Source organism: Mandrillus leucophaeus, unplaced genomic scaffold (assembly GCF_000951045.1).
Source record: "Mandrillus leucophaeus isolate KB7577 unplaced genomic scaffold, Mleu.le_1.0 Scaffold321, whole genome shotgun sequence".
NCBI lineage: Eukaryota > Metazoa > Chordata > Mammalia > Primates > Cercopithecidae > Mandrillus > Mandrillus leucophaeus.
In genome coordinates, this window is record NW_012103377.1 from 1165495 (window position 1) to 1185681 (window position 20187).

At 42.7% G+C, this 20187-nt stretch overlaps 1 protein-coding gene across 3 annotated transcripts in view; it reads left to right on the forward strand.

Moving 5' to 3' along the window:
* Positions 1-20187, forward strand: part of APOO (apolipoprotein O) — a 96463-nt gene that overhangs the window by 16159 nt on the left and 60117 nt on the right. For 2 of the 3 annotated variants that reach the window (XM_011988005.1, XM_011988004.1), the window contains exons 2-4: positions 10807-10914; positions 12702-12821; positions 17062-17116. In XM_011988005.1, coding sequence (XP_011843395.1) covers positions 10807-10914; positions 12702-12821; positions 17062-17116 — 283 coding nt within the window. Of the gene's footprint in view, positions 1-8077; positions 8415-10806; positions 10915-12701; positions 12822-17061; positions 17117-20187 lie in introns of those variants that run through there. The other variant, XM_011988003.1, reaches the window with a different exon arrangement.

Consider the following 20187-nt stretch of genomic DNA (forward strand, 5'->3'; position numbering starts at 1 on the left):
AAAAAAAAAAAGGTCACCTTTGGATATAGTCTGTTTGAAGTAGCAGTTGAAAAGCCTGGTAACATGTCCATCAGGGAGTTAGAAACACAAGAAACACACAAGCCTGAGGCTTAGGGAGAGGCCCAGGCTAGGGATACTGATATGAGCATCAGTAGCATATGGGTGGGAGTTAAAGACTTAGATTTTGGCCAGGCGCGGTGGCTCATGCCTATAATCCCAGCACTTTGGGAGGCCGAGGCAGGTGGATCACTTGAGTCCAGGAGTCTGAGACCAGCCTGGCCAACATGGCGAAACCCCGTCTCTACTAAAAACACAAAAATTAACTGGGCGTGGTGGCGGGTGCCTGTAATCCCAGCTACTTGGGAGGCTGAAGCATGAGGATACCTTGAACCCGGGAGGTGGAGATTGTAGTGAGCCAAGATCGTGCCACTGGACTCCCGTCTGGGTGACAGAGCGGAGACTCTGTCTGAAAGAAAAAAAAAAAAAAGAATTAGATTTCAATGAAATTGCCCTGGAGTGAGAAGAGGAGAGAGTTAAAGACTACTCCATGACTCATCAACCTTGAAGAGCTATGCAGAGGAAGAGAAGGCCCAAAAGGGGAGGAGAGTACCTAGAAAGCTTCTAGAATAGGGGTAGAGTAGAATCCTGTAAGCCAAAGAAAGGGTTTGAAGATGTAGAGTAGTCACCAGTTTCAGGGTGTAACCAGGATACCAGATGTCCATTGGGGTTTAGCAACTGGGAGGCCATTGGTGGCCTTGGGAAGAAAGGTTTTAGGTGCATTGAGTAGTAAAGGGAGGAGGAGATAAAAATTGAGAAAGCAAACAGAGTCTGTCTTTTTGACTTTGTGCTTAAATGTGTATGCTCTTCAGCTTGTGGTGGGGTTGCATCTGCTAAACCTATCATAAGTTGAAAATATCATTAAGTCAGAAATGCATTTAACACACCTAACCTACCAAACATCATAATTTAGCCTACCCTCCCTTAAATGTACTCAGAACACTTCCAGTAGCCCACAGTTGGGCAGAATCATCTAACACAAAGCCTATTTTATAATAAACTATTGAATGTTTCATGTACATTATTGAATAATGTACTGAAAGTGAAAAGCAGAATGGTTACATGGGTACTCAAAGTGCGATTTCTACGGAATGCGTATCGCTTCTGCACCATCGTAAGGTTGAACCATTTGTAAGTCGGAGACCATTTGTATAACATACATATAGGAAAGTAAACGGGTCATAAGTGAATTTTTACAAACTAAACATACTAGCACTCTAGAAGCTCTTCTCATGGCCCTTCTAGTCACTCCCCAGCTTGCTAAGGGTATCCACTATTCTGCCTTCTAACCATAGTCTACTTTTAAAATAAATTTGTCAATGGAGGTTGGTAGAAGGGTAAGGTAGTAGTTAGAGAGGGAATTAGGGGTTGAAGGTATTTGTTGTGTTTTGTTTAGATGGGAGAGATTTTCTTGAATGTAAATAAATGTCATAATTTCTCTAGTGGGTGACCAGTCACTCTGTTTCTTTTTATGTTTAGGACAGTTTTCATTTTATACTTTCAAATGTTTTTAAAAGTATGTTTGAGTGCTTACACAAACTTAAGTTGAATAACTGTTCTTTAAGCATATGTTTGTGGAATAGTGGTTTTCAAAACTTTGCTTATCTTGGGAATAGATTCTTGGGCTCCTCTTAGATTCGCTGAGTCGGACACTCTGGGGGAAGGTGTTAGAGTCTGTGCTTTTAAAAAACTCCCCAGGTGGGCCGGGCGTGGTGGCTCACGCCTGTAATCCCAGCACTTTGGGAGGCCGAGGTGGGTGGATCACGAGGTCAGGAGATCAAAACCATCCTGGCTAACACGGTGAAAACCGGTCTCTACTAAAAATAGAAAACATTAGCCGGGTGTGGTGACGGGCGCCTGTAGTCCCAGCTACTGGGGAGGCTGAGGCAGGAGAATGGCGGGAACCCAAGAGGTGGAGCTTGCAGTGAGCCGAGATCGTGCCACTGCACTCCAGCCTGGGCGAGAGAGTGAGACTCCGTCTCAAAGAAAAGAAAAATCCCCAGGTAATTCTGAAACCTCTTGTGTACACAGGCCTGCAAAGGCCTTCTGTCATGAAGCTGGCATATATTATAAATGGAAGTTTAATAAGATAATCGTTCTGTAATTGTGGGAGAAAAGAGTCACCCTTTTTTTAAATGGGAGAGACTATACACTAGATTCTCTATAGACTTGAAAAAGAAAACTAGTTGTTAGGGATTTGAGCCCCACCATTCATGAGAGTCTGAATAATTCTGAGGATGTCTTATTTAGCTTAAGGTTTTTATTTGTCTTTAAGGCAGTTTTACTGGAAAAATACAGGCCACCACACCCAGCCTGTATTTTTTTTTTACAGATCACAATGTGATCCCAGAGCTATGGAATCCTGGGCAGTGTACTTTTATTTGCAAAGCAAGAAACAGTTTAGCCTTCTAGGTACCCATTATGATTTGTTTGTTAACAACCTCACCAGATTCATGTCTTGGTAATCTGTGTCTAAGAATCTACCTTTAAAGCTGAGGGAGCTGACTGATAAACTCAATCTTTTTCTTTCTTTTTTTTTTTTGAGGCAGAGTCTTGCTCTGTCACTCAGGCTGGAATGCAGTGATGCGATTATAGCTCACTGCATCCTTGACCTCCTGGGCTCAAGTAATGCTCCCACCTCAGCCTCCCAAGTAGCTGAGACCATACGCATGCCCCACCACACCCAGCTAATTTTTTTTTTTTTTTTTTTGTAGAGATGGAGTCTTGTTATGTTGCCCAGGCTGGTCTCAAACTCCTGGCCTCAAGTGATCCTCCCACCTCAGCCTCCTAATAAAGTCAATCTTAAGCCTGAATCTTTTTTTTTTTTTTCTTTCCTGAGATGAAGTCTCACTCTGTTGCCCAAGCTGGAGTGCAGTAGTGTGATTTTGGCTCACTGCAACCTACACCTCCTGGGTTCAAGTGATTCTCTTGCCTCAGCCTCCCGAATAGCTAGGACTACAGGCACATGCCACCATGCCCGGCTAATTTTTGTATTTTTAGTAGAGATGGGGTTTCACTATGTTGGCCAGGCTGGTCTTGAACTCCTGACCTTGTGAACCACCCACCTCAGCCTCCCAGAGTGCTGGGATTACAGGTGTGAGCCACCGTGCTGGGCCCTGAATCTTTTTTTGAATGTTAATTTATTTTTTAAATTGTGGCCTGACTCTTTGTTTACATTCATAAGCTTCCTGGAAGCTCTGTAAGAGCAGGGACCATGTCTGCTTATATGTTGTATCTGTTTAGCACCATGCCTGACATGTTGTGGGTGTGCAGTAAATATTTGTTTTAGAAATAAAACCCTGGTTGACCTCTTCTAATTGTTACATATGACCTCGCTTGCCTGACCAGATTTGTTTTGCCGACATCAGTCCTTGGCAAGCTTCAGTGGAGAGAGAGTAAGAAGCAAATAAATGTCTTTAAGATAATGACAGCCTACCCCTTTACATTTCTTGTTAGCGCCTCATCTAACCCAGCACCAATCCTGGTAGCTCTGTTTCCATTGACAAGCACCTTGCGGGCTGTGTGAAACAAAAGTTTTGAGACGCAGAGAGTCCAAGGTTCAAGATAGAGTGTACCATGATACTTTGCTGGGGAGTAGGATCAGACCAGAAAGAAAGGAGAGTTAGCCACAAGAGTGAGAAAACTCAATGACACTCCCTCTGAGGTTTGCAGAGCTAAAGGCCACCAGTTTACCTTTAAGCCAAATTTTCATTTTCTCTGTAACTATGGGTCTTACAGCTTCAAAACCTCAGAGGAGCCAACACGTTAGAGCCCTTACTTTGAGACTCCCAACTAGCTGAATTCCAAGAAAGGCATTTAGTAACTGAAGGGTACACTCCTGAGGGGCTGGATCTAAAGAAATGCCACCTTTGATCTAGCCTATAACTTAGCACTAATTGGAGATTCAGCTCTTAACAGAGCTTGCTTGACTTTGAGCAAGCCTAACTCATATAATGCAAAGTAGACCATATCTAATCAGTTCTTGGCAGGTGCATATGTACTCATTTTCTGAGCCAAGTCTTCTGCCCTGACCGGGGAGTGTACCTGGCAACAGACTTCTCAAGGACTGTCACTTGGGACAGGGAGTGCTCAGGGCATGGGTACTTGCAGTTTAGAGATTCCAACCCTGCATCAGAAAAAGTCTGGGGGAGGCCGGGCACGGTGGCTCACGCCTGTAATCCCAGCACTTTGGGAGGCCGAGGCAGACGGATCACGAGGTCAAGAGATTGAGACCATCCTGGCCAACATGGTGAAACCCCGTCTCTGCTAAAAATACAAAGATTAGCCGCGTGTGGTGGTGCGCGCCTGTGGTCCCAGCTACTTGGGAGGCTGAGGCAGGAGAATGGCTTGAACCCGGGAGGCGGAGGTTGCAGTGAGCCAAGATCACGCCACTGCACTCCAGCCTGGCAACAGAGGGAGACTCTGCCTCAAAAAAAAAAAGGGAAAAAGAAAAAGTCTGGGGGAGATTTCACTTCTTGGGAGGTATATTCAGTCCCATTATACCATAATGGGTCAGGACTCCTCATGGAGAGAGGATACCTTTGTGTTCATGTCTTAGAAAGCAACCCATCCAGAGTGTGAACAGGAGGAAAGTTGATAAAGCTAGAGATTTTTTTTATTATGTCCCAGACCCTGAAAGTTGATTGTGTTTCTTCAAAGAACTGAATTGTTCTTCCTTGGGGAGACAAAATATTGAAGAAGGTTCTTCATCTCCTCTTTGTGCCCTTACACTGTCCTGGGGTGATCTCTACGCATCTTAGCCTTTCCCTTCTTAAATCCTGATTTTGAATAGGTTGGCCTGAATACTCAATGTGAGCCCTAACAAATTATGATAACCACCTGGCAGGCACACAGTGTCGAAGATGGCCATTTGTGATGACATCTGGTCTGGCCAGCTTCCTTTTTACTGTTAGAGGGAAAGGTGGTGAGCATGCTGAGGCAGGGTGGGGTCATCTCGCACCAGGAGGAGCCCCCTTTGATGCCAGAAAGGAAGATGAATCAGCCAAGATGTTGAGTGCGTCACCTTCAACCTTGTCTGCCTGGGGACCTTTTACCAAGGCTCCTCCCATGGGTTTCCAGCACACAGATCTATACCAGTTCCTTACCATGGTCAGGTGTGTGGCTGGCTGCTTCTTACGAATGAGCTTGGCATGGATTAGGTATGCTAGAGCTGATGGATTTTTTTAAAAGTCTGATTTACATAGAGTGAAATACATAGATTTTTAAGTTGTACAATCTTAGTTGTACAATTTGAGCTTTGACAAATGTATACACCTTGAATAACCCACACCCCAATCAAGATACAGTTTATTTCACCCCAGAAAGTTCACTTGTGCCCCTTCTCAGTAAGTCCACTTCCAACTCCCACCTCCCCTGCCTGGTAGTGATTGTTCTGGTTTCTTTCACTATGTTTGAAGCCATGGGTTTTAAAACATACAGATTTTCTTCAAGTCTGGATGGTGAGAGATGTCAGAAAGTAATACTTACTCAAGTAAATCAGAGGTTCTCAGTGGGAGAGTTGCTCCCCAGGAGACATTTAGCAGTGTCTGGAGATGTTTTTGACTGTTGTGACTGGGAGGAGGTGCTACTGGCATCTAGTGGGTAGAGACTAGGGATGCTGCCAAACTTCCTGCAGTGCACAGGACAGCCCCACGACGAAGAAGGACCCAGCCCAAATGTCAGTAGTGCTGAGTTTGAGAAATCCTCCAGTAAATCATGTGTTCTCTGCAACCTAGGAATTATGGCCCTGGGGAGTGTTCATTTGTAGGTCTCCCAGGTCTCCTGGGGTGAGGTTTGCTTTTTCTTTGTTTTGTTTGCTTGTCTGTTGAGAGCCTGCTGGAAGCTGAGAAGGCCACTGCAGGAGCCAGCTTTCTTTGGTGCTACCATCCTTGTGGCCACAGTTCTTGCTGCGGGATGGGTATCAGGGTGGGCTTAGGGAGGAAAACTAATAGGAGAAGAGGAAGAAGAAAACAGTTTAGGCAGTAAAGGGAGGCAGGCCTAGAATAATATTAAAACTAGAAAAACGAGTAAGATAAGAGGGAAAGGTAAAGTAGAAATTAATAATTAAGAATCTAATAAAATGTTAAAGTAAATGAGCTGAGATTTAAAAATCAAAGATAGGCTGAGCATGTTGGCTCACACCTGTAATCCCAGCACTTTGGGAGGCCAAGGCGGGAGGATTGCTTGAGCTCAGGAGTTCGAGACCAGCTTGAGTAACATGATGAGACCCTGTCTGTACTATATATATAGTAATATATAGAGAGAGTGTAATATATATATAGTTACATGTATAGTTATATACATATATATATAGAGAGAAATATATATAATATATATGTATATATTTGCCCATGCTGGAGTGCAGTGGTGCAATCTCAGCTCACTGCAACCCCCGCCTCCCAGTTTCAAGCAATTCTCCTGCCTCAGCCTCCCGAGTAGCTGGGATTACAGGCGTCTGCCACCATGCCTGGCTAATTTTTGTATTTTTAGTAGAGACTGGGTTTCATCATGTTGGCCAGGCTGGTCTCGAACTCCGACCTCAGGTAATCCGCGCACCTTGGCCTCCTAAAGTGCTAGGATTACAGGCGTGAGCCACCACATCCAGCCTTACTGTGCTTTGTGAGAAATAAATGCACCCCTGAAGTGCTGAGGAAGTCCAGACCCAAAAAACATGTTCTCATGGACTTAAAATTTCAGGTCAATTTTTTCTTAATTTCCAAAATACAACAGTTTCTAAGTTTGTCTACTTTAGCTTTTCAAGTAAAATAAAAGATACATAGATAGATGACTAGACCTCTAGCTGTCTCTCTGTCTCTGGAACATGTCCAAAACCAACTCATCATTTTTCCCTCAGACTTGCCCCTCTTTTTCTACTTCCTCTCTCAGGAATGCTGTGTCACCACCCAACTAGAAAAACTCATCAGAAACTCCAAGGTCACTTAAAATCTACTCTTTTCTGATTTTCAAGAATACAATACGTTGTTATTAACTGTAGTCACCACGTTGTACAACAGATCTCTTGAACTACTCGTCCTGTCTAACTGAAACTTTGTACTTTTGACCCGTATCTCCCCAACTGCCCCCAGCCCCTGCCCCTGGTAGCTACCACTGTGCTGTCTACTTCCATTAGTTCAACATTTTTAGATTCCACAAAAATTGTGAGGTAACGCATATGTTAATTAGCTCAATTTAGCCATTCCACAGTATATACATATTTCAAAACAGCATGTTGTACACAATAAATATATACAGTTCTTGTCAGTTTAAAAATTAAAATAAATGAAAAATGAAAAAGAAACCAAGGTCATTGTCACTCCTCCTTTCCCCTTGGTCATTAAGTCCTGCTAATTCTGCCTATTAAACTATCTCAATTCTACTTTCCCCTCTTTCTCATCTCCTGTGCAGTCTTTCCTTGGGCCCTCATTTCTTTCCTGCATTGTTTTAGCAGCACCATAACTGGTCATCTGGCCCTTTAATGACTTAAACCACCACACTGAGAAATGTGTCTTTCTAAACGGCAAACTCGATTCTATATTGTATCCTTATTTGAGATCTTTTGGTATTTATTACCGAGGACTTTCATGTGAGCCACACGAGTCGCATTGTGATCTGGCTACAACCAGCTTCTCTGAGTCTCTGTCACTCTGTCCCCTCCCACAAAACTCCAACTCCCTATGTTTCTCCCATGCTGTTTCCTAGCTTCATGGCTTCACACATGCTGATTCCTCTGTCTGTAATGTCCTATGCTTGTTTTGTCTTTCTGTAGAACTGCCTAAGAGCAGGGAGAATTCATGCTTTTGAAACGAGGAAATTTCCCTTGTCCCTCTTACAGGGTATGTGATGGGGGTGTGGCTCACTTCTTAGGTGCCCCACTGCCGAAAACCCCTAGAGGAAGCAGGCAGACGGGCAGGTTGTGGGGAGTGTGGGCTCCAACCCCATGGTAGCATCTAGGGGTGGATGTTTACAGCTTCTGAAGCCCCAGTGGGCATGTGTTACCATGTGCTCTTTTAGTTTTGCTGTCAGTAGGCAGCTTGTGTTCATCAGCTCAATTAGACCCTCTGCCTTATCGCAAGAACAGAGGGCTTTCTGTATCCTGGGGTTCTTGCCTGAGTATACCAGAAAAATAGGATCACACGTGGGCTTGGAGAATGAGTGCAAGGTTTTATTGAATGGTGGGAGTAGCACTCAGCAGATGGAAACAGAGCCAGAAGGGATATGGAGTGGGAAGGTGGTTTTCCCCTGGAGTCAGACCGCTTAGCAGCCGGGCTCTCCTCCGACTGCCCTCAGCCAAACTCTGCGTTGTCCTGCCATTCTGCTGTTGGTGGCCTGCCGGCGTCTGTCAGTGTGTTCTTCTGCTGGTGTGTTCTTCCTCGCCTCTGCTTCTCTTGACGTCCAGCTGCTTGTGTGCTCTTCTGCCGGTGTGTTCCTCTCGACGTCCAGCCACTTGTGTGCCTGCGCGCTAGGGTCTCGGGGTTTTTATAGGCACAAGATTGGGGGTGTGGTGGGCCAGGGTAGTCTTGGGAAATGCAGCATTTGGGCACAAAAACAGAAATGCCTGTCCTCACCTAGGTCTGTGGGCACAGGCCCGGGGTGGAGCCCTAGCCAGGGACCCTGCCCTTCTCTACCCAGCATTTCCCTGCCTGCCCCTCCCCTATCACTTTTATTTTATTTATTTATTTTTTTGAGACAGAGTCTCGCTCTGTCGCCCAGGCTGGAGTGCAGTGGCAGTATCTTGGCTCACTGCAATCCCCACCTCCCGGGTTCAAGTGATTCTTGTGCCTCAGCCTCCCTTATTTTATTTTTTAATTCGTCCCAGGCCAAGTGCAGTGGCTCATGCCTATAATCTCAGCACTTTGGGAGGCCAAGGTGGGTGGATCGTTTGAATCCAGGAGTTTGAGACCAGCCTGGGCAACATGGCAAAACCCTGTCTCTACAAAAAACTACAAACATTAGCTGGGCATGGTGGTGCACTCCTGTAGTCCCAGCTACTCGGGAGACTGAGATCGGAGGAGTGCTTGAACCTGGGATGGGGAGGTTGCAGTGAGCAGACATCCTGCCGCTGCACTCTAGCCTAGGCAACAGTGTAAGACCCTGTGTAAAAAAAAAAAAAAAAAAGTTTGTCCATTTTTTTACATCTATCGAGTTCTTCCTACCAGAATGGAAGCCCTTTCAGGGTGAGGATATGTCTTACTCCATATTTCTATTTCTATGGCTGTACCTAACACACAAGGCATGCTCAATAATTGTTTATTTCCTGCTCAAATGAGACAAAGGAAATGGATGGAGGAGAGATGAAAAATAAATGAGTGATTGATTTCTGTCTAACTATTTAGGCATGATTTAGTATCTTGGAAATCATATTACTGAGATTTGCAGTGCCTATAATGTGAAAGACAAGGCTGTTCTGTAATGCAAAGCGTAATACCAGCTAAAATATAACAAAGATGTCTGTTGAAATGTATGCCTGCAAATTCCCATATTTCAGAAGCAAATAAAGAGCTGAAAGCCATTAAGAAAAAAAGAGTGGTTATTACTTTAACTGGTTTAAAAATAATTGATACATCTTGAAGTATTAAGTATGCAGCTTGAGGTCTTAATTTCAAGGCAGTTTTGCTATAGATTTCTTTTGCTTCTGCAATACGTGTTAGCCAGCTACATTTGTTCGTGTGGTTTGTGCCCATCACAGTTATTAGGCAGAACCAGCAGCACCAGGATACAACCTAAGGAGAGCAATATCCCTCCTAGAAAACTGCCACGACCTTCACAGGAGGGGTCCGATTTTTTTTTTTTTTTTTTTTTTTTTGAGATGGAGTCTGGCACTGTCACCCAGGCTGGAGTGCAGTGGCACAATCTCGGTTCACTGCAACCTCCACCTCCCAGGTTCAAGTGATTCTCCTGCCTCCGCCTTCTGAGTAGCTGGGATTATGGGCACCTGCCACCACGCCTGGCTAATTTTGTATTTTTAGTAGAGACGGGATTTCACTATGTTGGTCAGGCTGGTCTCGAACGCTTGACCTGGTGATCCACCTGCCTCTGCCTTCCAAAGTGCTGGGATTACAGGCGTGAGCAGATTTTTTATATTTATAGTTTAAATTAATAAACCCATAACTCTTCCCTCCTCTCAGCCCATCATTTTTTTTTTTTTTTTTTGGAGCAGTTATTTTGTGTGTGTGAAACAGAGTCTCACTCTGTTGCCCAGGCTGTAGTGTAGTGGCATAATCATGGCTTACTGCAGCCTCAAACTCAAGAGTTCTCCCACCTCAGTCTCCTGAGTAGCTGGGACTACAGGCACATACCACCATGCCTGGCTGATTTTTAAAAAATATATTTTGTAGGCCAGATGCAGTGGCTCACGCCTATAATCCCAGCACTTTGGGAGGCCGAGGCGGACGGATTACCCGAGGTCGGGAGTTTAAGACCAGCCTGGCCAACATGGCGAAACCCCATCTCTACTAAAAATACAAAAATTAGCCGGGTGTGGTGGCAGACGCCTGTAATCCCAGCTACTTGGGAGGCTAAGGTAGGAGAATCGCTTGAACCTGGGAGGTGGAGGTTGCAGTGAGCTGAGATCACACCACTACAGCCCAGCCTGGGCAACAGAGCAAGACTCCATCTCGAAAACATAAAAATAAATTAAAATAAAGCACAGTAAGCTTTTCAGGGTGTGGAGTGGCTGAGGTTATAAATATGCTCACGTTCTTCACATTCGGTTTGTAAGATAGAAGGTTTAAGATTGCTTCTGCATTTCAGGTAATTCAGAGGTCCGTGGGGCCAGCCAGCCTGAGCTTGCTCACCTTCAAAGTCTATGCAGCACCAAAAAAGGACTCACCTCCCAAAAATTCCGTGAAGGTTGATGAGGTAACATGTTGTTCATGTTGTGATATATTTTAAGTGTCTGATTTAGTTACTGTAGGATAATTTTTTTCAAATTGTATATCAGGAAGATGTGACTGTTTAAAAGACATTTATTTATTTATTTATTTAGAGACAGAGTTTCGCTCTTGTTGCCCAGGCTGGAGTGTAATGGTGCGATCTCAGCTCACTGCAACCTCCTTCTCCTGGGTTCAAGCCATTTTCCTGCCTCAGCCTCCCAAGTAGCTGGGATTACAGGCATGTGCCACCACGCCTGGCTAATTTTGTATTTTTAGTAGAGACGAGGTTTCACCATGTTGGCCAGGCTAGTCTCAAACTTCCGACCTCAGGTGATCCACCCGCCTCAGCCTCCCAAAGTTCTGGGATTACAAGCGTGAGCCACCGTGCCCAGCCAGAAGACATTTAAACGGAGAAAATATATTTCCTTATAGTTTGTTTAATTTGTGGGAAATTATTAAACTATGGCTTTTTCAACAGGTAAACTTTAATGATACTTAGCTAAGGGCACAATTAAGGAATACTTTATAAATGTTTACTGGGGAATCCACTGTGTCCAGATAGGTTATAAGCACAACTCACTTTTCTAAGTGGTCTCTCTGATTCTTGGCTTATCTTGATTCTTATCAAGCCAAGAAGATACTCACATTTTTTCTTCTCTAAGAAATTAGAGATCTGGATCCTTTCTGTTTCTTGGCTGGAGGAGACGCTCATAAGTGTATACTTAATAAATACTAAATTTAAAAAAACAAGAAATCTCCTCTCTACTGTTTACATTCCTTTTTGGTCTGTACTTCCCACTAACTATTTTGGATATTCAGTTTCTGTTGCCTTTGAATAAAGTGAGTTAAGGATCTACCTTCAGTCCTGGGTAGGGTTACTTGATTGGTGTTTACATAAAGCTAATTAGCTTATCTTTTGCCCTTTACTCTCTTCTCAGGCCTTGGCACAGTGGCATTTTTTGAGGGTGAAGAAGGCAGCCAGCCGTGGCTGTGAGAAGTTCTCTGGGTGGGGAACAAACCTGCTCTCCTGCTTTGATTAACATCAGACCAATCATTTGAACTGAATGACATGCCCTTTGGTTACTCTCAAGCTTTTTTAACCCCTTTACCCACCCTTTAGAGTAATAAAATCCTTTTTCCAAACTCAATCTAAGGTGGAATACCAAATACCAGTATATAAAATGGATAAAGAGGAGCTGCTTTGTTTGCAGTCAGTGGGTGGGGAGAAGGTAGGACACCTCATAGCCCTGCCCTTTTGGCCTTGGCCTTGTTGATTAAGGAAATAAGGTGCAGAGATGGTTCGAGGTAAAGTTCAGGTTGCTCGTAACCCTTAAGAGTCACTGGAATTCATGAAGTGTTATTATTACTATTTTTGAGATGGAGTCTCGCTCTCGCCCAGGCTGGAGTGCAGTGGCAAGATCTTGGCTTACTGCTCCCTCCACTTCCCAGGTTCAAGTGATTATCCTGCCTCAGCCTCTCGAGTAGCTGGGATTACAGGCGCCTACCGCAACACCTGGCTAAGTTTTGTATTTTTAGTAGAGATGGGGTTTCGGCATGTTGGCCAGGCTGGTCTCGAACTCCTGACCTTAAGTGATCCGCCTGCCTTGGCTTCTCAAAGTGCTGGGATTACAAGCGTGAACCACCACACCCGACCACAGAGTCACTGTAATTCATGAATTATTAGAAATATTATATTAAATACTTACAAATTTGGTAAATTTATCCTGTAGACAATACGTCTTTTAAATATTTGTTTTGTTTTAATGTGTGCAGCTTTCACTCTATTCAGTTCCCGAGGGTCAATCGAAGTATGTGGAGGAGGCAAGGAGCCAGCTTGAAGAAAGCATCTCACACCTCCGACACTATTGCGAGCCATACACAACCTGGTGTCAGGTACAACTGTTCTGAAAATGGAGTGAACGCATTTCTGTTTAGAGTCAATAGAGAAAAGTCTGTATTGGCTGGATGTTTTTGGAAAAAGGCATGATAAAGGGCCCTGAGATGGCTGACAGAGGCTGGGAAGGGTAGTGGGGGTCTGGGGGAAAGGCGGGGATGGCTACTGGGTGCAAAAAAAAAATAGCAAGAATGAATAAAACCTACTATTTGATAGCACAACAGGGTGACTACAGTCAATAATTTAATTGTACATTTAAAAATAACTTAAAGAGTGTAATTGGATTGTTTGTAACACTAAGGATAAATGCTTGAGGGGATGAATTCCCCATTCTCCATATTGTGCTTATTTCACATTGCATGCCTGTGTCAACACGTCTCATGTACCCCATAAATGTGTGTACCTACTGCATACCCACAAAAAAATTTTAAATAACAGGCTCCAAGTTAAAAGTGCCTGACTTACAGATGTTCTTCAGTGCCATCTGAGGAGGGGGTGTAGAGATGCTCTAGCTTCCTGGTGACAGCTGTTGCCACAGCTGCAGAGAGAATTTCCCTCTCCCTGGGCAGTGCGTAACACCTTGACTAGAGAGCAGAGGGGCTAGGAACTACCTTGTTGCTTGCAGTTATGAAAACATTGTTGTCTACCAGGGGAGGCTTGTGGCCTGGAACTCTAAACAAAGGAAAAAGATGCAGTGTAAACACTTACATAAAAATTGCGAAGTTTTTCTCCCCCAGTATACAAATCAGTGCCACTTAAACCAGGAGTGGATATGGCATTTTGAATGCCATAATAGGAGGGTAGATACTAAAATAGGGTAGAATTCCATACTAGATTACTGAACTGTTTGTCCTAGTACCAAAGAACTACATATACAGATGGGTGTCTGTCCCTGCCTGGGTTTTAGGTCAGGCATTTGTCATTACGTAAATGAAAAGTATTTATGTGATTTTTAACATAAGTAACCAACGTTTACAATCTGTAGAATGCTTTTGTAGGCTTTGATACATATATTTGCTATACTTGATCCTGATTTTGAAAATTGAGGACAAATTTAATAAAAACTAATAGATGTAGATGTGTGGGAAGTTGTCTAGATTTACCTTGCTTGAGATTTATAAATTTAGTCTTTTTGGTTTTTTGGTTTTTGTTTTTTTATTTTGTTTGTTTTTTGAGACGGATTCTCGCTCTGTTGCCCAGGCTGGAGTGCAGTAGTGTGCTCTCGGCTCACTGCAACCTCCACCTCCCGGGTTCAAGCAATTCTCCCACCTCAGCCTCCCGAGTAGCTGGGATTATAGGCACGAGCCACCATGCCTGGCTAATTTTTGTATTTTTAGTAGAGATGGGGTTTCGCCATGTTGGCCAGGCTGATCTCGAACTCCTGACCTCAAGTGATCTGCCCACCTTGGCCTCCTCAAGTGCTGGGATTACAGGTGTGAGCCACCATGCCTGGCCTAAATTCAATTTTCATCCAGAGCTTGTTTAAAAATTTTTAATTTCCTTTGCCTATGCTGCTGTTGAACTTTTGTTCACCAATTTAGAAAGAAAATAGTAAGCATGGACTCTATCAACAATATAAATTAGGCCATTATACTTAAGTATCATAACCATATTATTGAGTTAAGTAATACCTAAAGACTTTATACATAATGTGTTGTAAAATGACTAGACTTTATTCTCTTGTTCTAAAAGATTTTTAAACTTCTGGTAGTTAAGATATAGTCAGCAAATTTGTGTGGATATTTTTGTATCATGTAGGCATGACTACTGTTATTTGTAGTCTGTCTCTCTTTTTTTTTTTTTGACAATAAAAGTACTTTGTACCTTTTAGCCTAAGGTTGCTTTTTGTTTTTTACCTTTTCTTCCATGCGTGATACTCAGTGCAGCAAAATAGCTCTCTGGATGATAGATTAGTTATCTACATGTTTATTTCCACTACTACTAAATATAAAAACTTTCTTGTAATTATAATAGCTTTTGTAATTATAATGGTTTTATTTTCCTGGGTAGAACAAAGTCTTCGTGAATAGAAATATTTCTAATTCCTGGTTCCTTTTTCAGACCAGGAATTTCTGGCCCTTTTCTTGAAGAACCAATTTAAGTTTGTTTTTGTTTTTTGTTTTTTTTTTTGGGACAGAGTCTCGCTCTGTCGCCAGACTGGAGTGCAGTGGCGCAGTCTCAGCTCACTGCAACTTCCACCTCCCGGGTTCAAGTGATTCTCCTGCCTCAGCCTGCCAAGTAGCTGGGACTACAGGCATGTGCCACTACACCCAGCTAATTTTTATATTTTTAGTAGAGACGGGATTTCACCATGTTGGCCAGGATGGTCTTGATCTCTTGACCTTGTGATCCACCCACCTCGGCCTCCCAAACTGCTGAGATTACAGGCATGACCCACTGTGCCCAGCCTTAATTTTTTTTAATAGTAAAAATATTAAGCTATCAAAAGAAGTGGGCAATCATTCTAGATATTGATCTGAAGGTTTCGTTTCTTTTCTTTTCCTTTCCTTTCCTTTCCTTTCTTTTCTTTTCCTTTCCTTTCCTTTCTTTTCTTTTTTCTTTTTTTTTTTTTTTAGTAGAGACAAGGTTTCACCGTGTTGCCCAGGCTGATCTCGAACTCCTGGCCTCAAGAGATCTGCCCACCTCAGCCTCCCAAGTAGCTCGGACTACAGACACATACCACCATGCCCAGCTAATATTTTTATTTTTTTGTAGAGATGGGGTCTCTGCTGTTGCCCAGGCTGGTCTCAAATTCCTGACCTCACGAGATACTCCTGCCTTAGCCTCCCAAAGTACTGGGATTACAGGTGTGAAATAATGGATTCTAATGAAGTGATACTCAGTTCTTTAGATCTTCTGCCTAATTCGGCATTTATTGTTTCAGGTCATTTAAAAGAATGAGGATAGCTTGTCCTGACTTGAACTGAAGTACACAAAATAAATCCTTTTCCAGGCGGGGCGCAGTGGTTCACGCCTATAATCCCAGCACTTTGGGAGGCTGAGGCAGGCGGATCACCTGAGGTCAGGAGTTGGAAACCAGCCTGGCCAACATAGTGCAACCCTGTCTCTACCAAAAATACGAAAATTAGCTGGGTATGGTGGTGGGCGCCTGTAATCGCAGCTACTCAGGAGGCTGAGGCAGGACAATCACTTGAACCCAGGAGGCGGAGGTTGCAGTGAGCAGAGATCGCGCCACTGCACTCCAGCCTGGGCGACAAGAGCGAAACTCTATCTTAAAAAAAAAAAAAAAATTAATAAAAATAAAAATAAAAAAATCCTTTTCCAAATGGCAACTAGTTTTGATACCTTCTGATACCCATGTATTTCTTCTTGTCTTCACTGTAGACTTCTTGAAGGTGGGTACCTTCTGGCGGTCCCCTTGTTTTCTTTAGGATCATGTGATGTTCATGTACAAAGCCTTTTTTTTTTTTTTTTTTTCAGAGTGAGATGGGGTCTCACTCTGTCACCCAGGCTGGAGTGCAGTGGCACCATCTCGGCTCACTGCAACCTCCGCTTCCTGGATTCAAGTGACTCTCCTGTTTCAGCCTCCTGAGTAGCTAGGACTAGAGGCGCGTGCCACCACACCCGGCTAATTTTTGTATTTTTAGTAGAGACAGGGTTTCACCATGTTTGTCAGGCTGGTCTCCAACTCCTGACCTCAGGTGATCTGCCCAACTTGGCTTCCCAAAGTGCTGGGATTACAGGAGGGAGCCATCATTCCTGGCCACAAAGCCTTTTTATTGTTTTTAAGAGAATGTTGACACCTCATTTGCTTTGGGCTATAGGCTTCTTTGTCTCATTAAAGCTGGTCATTCTTGCTTCAAATGGGCAGTTTCCAGATGTAGGCTCTAATTAATGGCAGATCAGGAAGTAGTTAATATGAAAGACAGATTTAATCTCATGGAGAAAAGCTTGCCAGTTAAGTATCAAGGAGATTGGTTTTTAGTCTGTTTTTTCCATTTTAATGGAAGAGTGAAACGACTGGATTGTTGAAACCACTCTGCTTGGAATCTGCTTCCTGTGGCAGTAATAAGCCATTCTGCTGAGTTATTTGCAGTGAAGGGAAGATTATAATAGGAAAAACAAACAAAAAGACCCAGATAGACAGTGTATCCCTTTGTTCAAAAAGTGTTAATAACATGATAATTTATTCAGTAAAGACAAGTATATTTATTCTGTTAACTTTCTAATCAGCAGATCCTGTGAATAGTTTCATTCAGTTTCTTTTTACCTTTTTAGGAAACGTACTCCCAAACTAAGCCCAAGATGCAAAATTTGGTTCAATGGGGGTTAGGTAAGTTGATTTTAAATTAGGCATAATCAGCTACTTCATTAACATTGAACTCTTTAATCGGAGTTCCATGAATGAGCTCCAAGAAATCTGTGGATTCCTTAAAAGTATATGCAGAATTTCAGAGCTATGTGGATTTTTCTGGGAAGAGGAACTATTGTTTTCATCAGATTTCAGGCAACTAGTGTCCCCAAATAGTCAGGTAAGTCTCTTCCAGATCGTTAGGATTCTTGGGCTAGCAAGTACAGATACACTGCTTAAAAAAAAAAAAAAGAATCTCATTTCCAGGTGCAGTGTAATACACCATACTAATTCATCAATAGATTTTCTGAATCGGAATAGTTCATTTGCATTGCAATTACATGCTCTAGAAGTTTTGAAGCAGGAAGGAGCTGAGCTGGTACTCCTGTGAAAGGTCTTATTGCATAATTGATAGTGTTCTTACATTTTTTTTTTCATTTGGTTTTATTTTCCTTGATTGTTTTTCAGTTGTGGGCCACTTATCACATATACTCACAAACTGGATTCACAGTCCATGTTCTGACTAATGTTCATCAGAGACTGGTGAATTAGTAAAGCTGCCAATCGTATTTCATTCCCCTTATTCGGTATCTCGGAAACAAAATCTTGTTTTTACAAGGGTTTGTTTCCATGATAGAACAAAATAAACATGAATACAGTTTATTTCTTTGCTAAGATCATCATAGTGTATTGATGTCCTGATATTTCTGAGACTGTCAGATAAATTTATCATTAGAAGACAGACATAGTAATAGCTGCCTACTGGTTCTTTTTTTTTTTTTTTTTGAGACAAAATCTCACTGTCACTCAGGCTGGAGTGCAGTGACACAATCTCAGCTCACTAATACCTTTGTCTCTCAGGTTCAAGCAATTCTCCCACCTCAGCTTCCCGAGTAGCTGGGATTACAAGCGTGCGCCCCATGTCCAGCTAATTTTTGTATTTTTAGTAGAGACAGGGTTTCACCTTGTTAGCCGGGCTGGTCTCAAATTCCTGACCTCAAGTGATCTGCCCACCTTGGCCCAAAGTATTGGGATTATGGGTGTGAGCCACTGTACCCGGCCCCCTACTGGTTCTTTAAATTATTAAGGCATGTTAATAAGTAACATCTTAATTTTATTAATTTCATAAACACTTATTTAAGACTTATATGTCAGGTACTATTCTAAGTGCTTTAAAAATTCCAGTTCATTGGGGGAGGAGTAAGGATGGTTAATGAGTACAAAAATATAGTTAGAATGAATAATACTTAGTATTTGATAGCACAGTAGGGTGACTGCAGTCAACAAGACTTTATTGTACATTTTATTTTTTATTATTTTATTATTTTTTATTTCTATGAGACAGATTCTCACTCTGTTGCCCAGGCTGGAGTGCAGTGGCACTGTCTTGGCTCACTGCAACCTCCACCTCCCAGGTTCAAGCAATTCTGTCTCAGCCTCCCGAATAGCTAGCACTACAGGCGCACACCACCACGCCCAGCCTATTTTTTGTATTTTTAGTAGAGACGGGTTTCACCATATTGGTCAGGCTGGTATTGAACTCCTGACCTCAGGCGATCCACCCACCTCGGCCTCCCAAAGTGCTGGGATTACAGGTGTGAGCCGCCGTGCCTGGCTTATTGTACATTTTATTTAACTAAAAAAGCTATACTCTTTTAGTTATTGTAAATAAACTAAAAGAGTAGAATTGGGATGCTTGTAACACGAAGAAAAATGATAAATACTTGAGGTAAAGGATACCTCATTTACCCTGATGTGATTATTATGCATTGTATGGCTGAACCAAAATACCTCCTTTACTCTGTAAATATATATACCTACTATGTACCCACAAAAATTTTAAATATATATATATATTAATTTAATCCTCATAACAACCTGACAGATACCTTATTATCTTCATTTTTATCTGAGGAAACTAGAGAACTCCTGATATAGTCTTTTATCTGTACGTGTGTGGCTGAGAGGTCTCTTGTTTAAATTTTTCTGAGACAGGATCTTACTCTGTCATCTAGGCTGGAATACAGTGACGTGATCATAGCTCACTGCAGCCTCGACTTCCTGGGCTCAAGCAATCCTCCCAGCTCATCCTCCCAAATAACTAGGATTACAGGCATGTGCCATCACACCCAGCTAATTTTTTCCATTTTTTTGTAGAGACAGGGTCTCACTTTGTTGCCCAGACTCTGTGCAGTCTTAAAACATATCTTCTTTCCCCTTTCTTTGTGATTTACCCACTTTGGCCCAGCTCACCGCAGCCATCTGGGTGTCCCTCTGTCAACTGCTCTGTGTACACATCTAGAATTGAGCAACACTGGGCTAGTAGGCAAAAATAAAGGGAAGTAAAAAATTGCCTCAAATGACCCAGACTAGAGGATGGAAAGTAAAAACTAGGCTAAAGGCAAAATAAGTAACAGGCCAGACAGTAATTAATGCAAACATAATACAAGTCCTATAGTCGTATTTAAAATGATCACATTTCCCAAAGAACCCAGGAAAAGGAAAACTGGCATGTGTCTGGTATTACTTAGGGGACAGAATTACTGAATTTTCCAGTTTATTACTTCAGTTCTGCATATATTTTCTAAGTCACCATTCTGCCAGACCTTGAAAATTGAGATTGGTTAAGACAGTGGTCACAACCACTGAGATGCATGTAACACATTATTCAGTACTAGTGCAAGTACAGAGATAATCACAGACCGTTATTGAAGGTTCAGAGGAAGGAAATTAGTTTAATCGAAATTGAGGAGGTGGGAGCAGTCAGGGAAGGATTTCTGAAGTGAATCTTGAAGGAACAGTGTTAGCCACACCAAAAGGTGGGGATGGGACTGCTGGAAGCAGGCATTGCGCACTGGTCACAGCATGATCAGGCTTAGAGGTGTGAGTTGGTATTGGATGTTTGAGGAACCCTAAGCAGATAGGGAGTGCTGAAGATGAGATTGAGAAGGAGACAAGGGCTTTGTTTAAGTCATGACCTAGCTAAAAATCATTTGTTAATTCATCCAGTATTTATCAACTCCTGGCAGTGTGATTTTTTTTTTTTTTTTTTT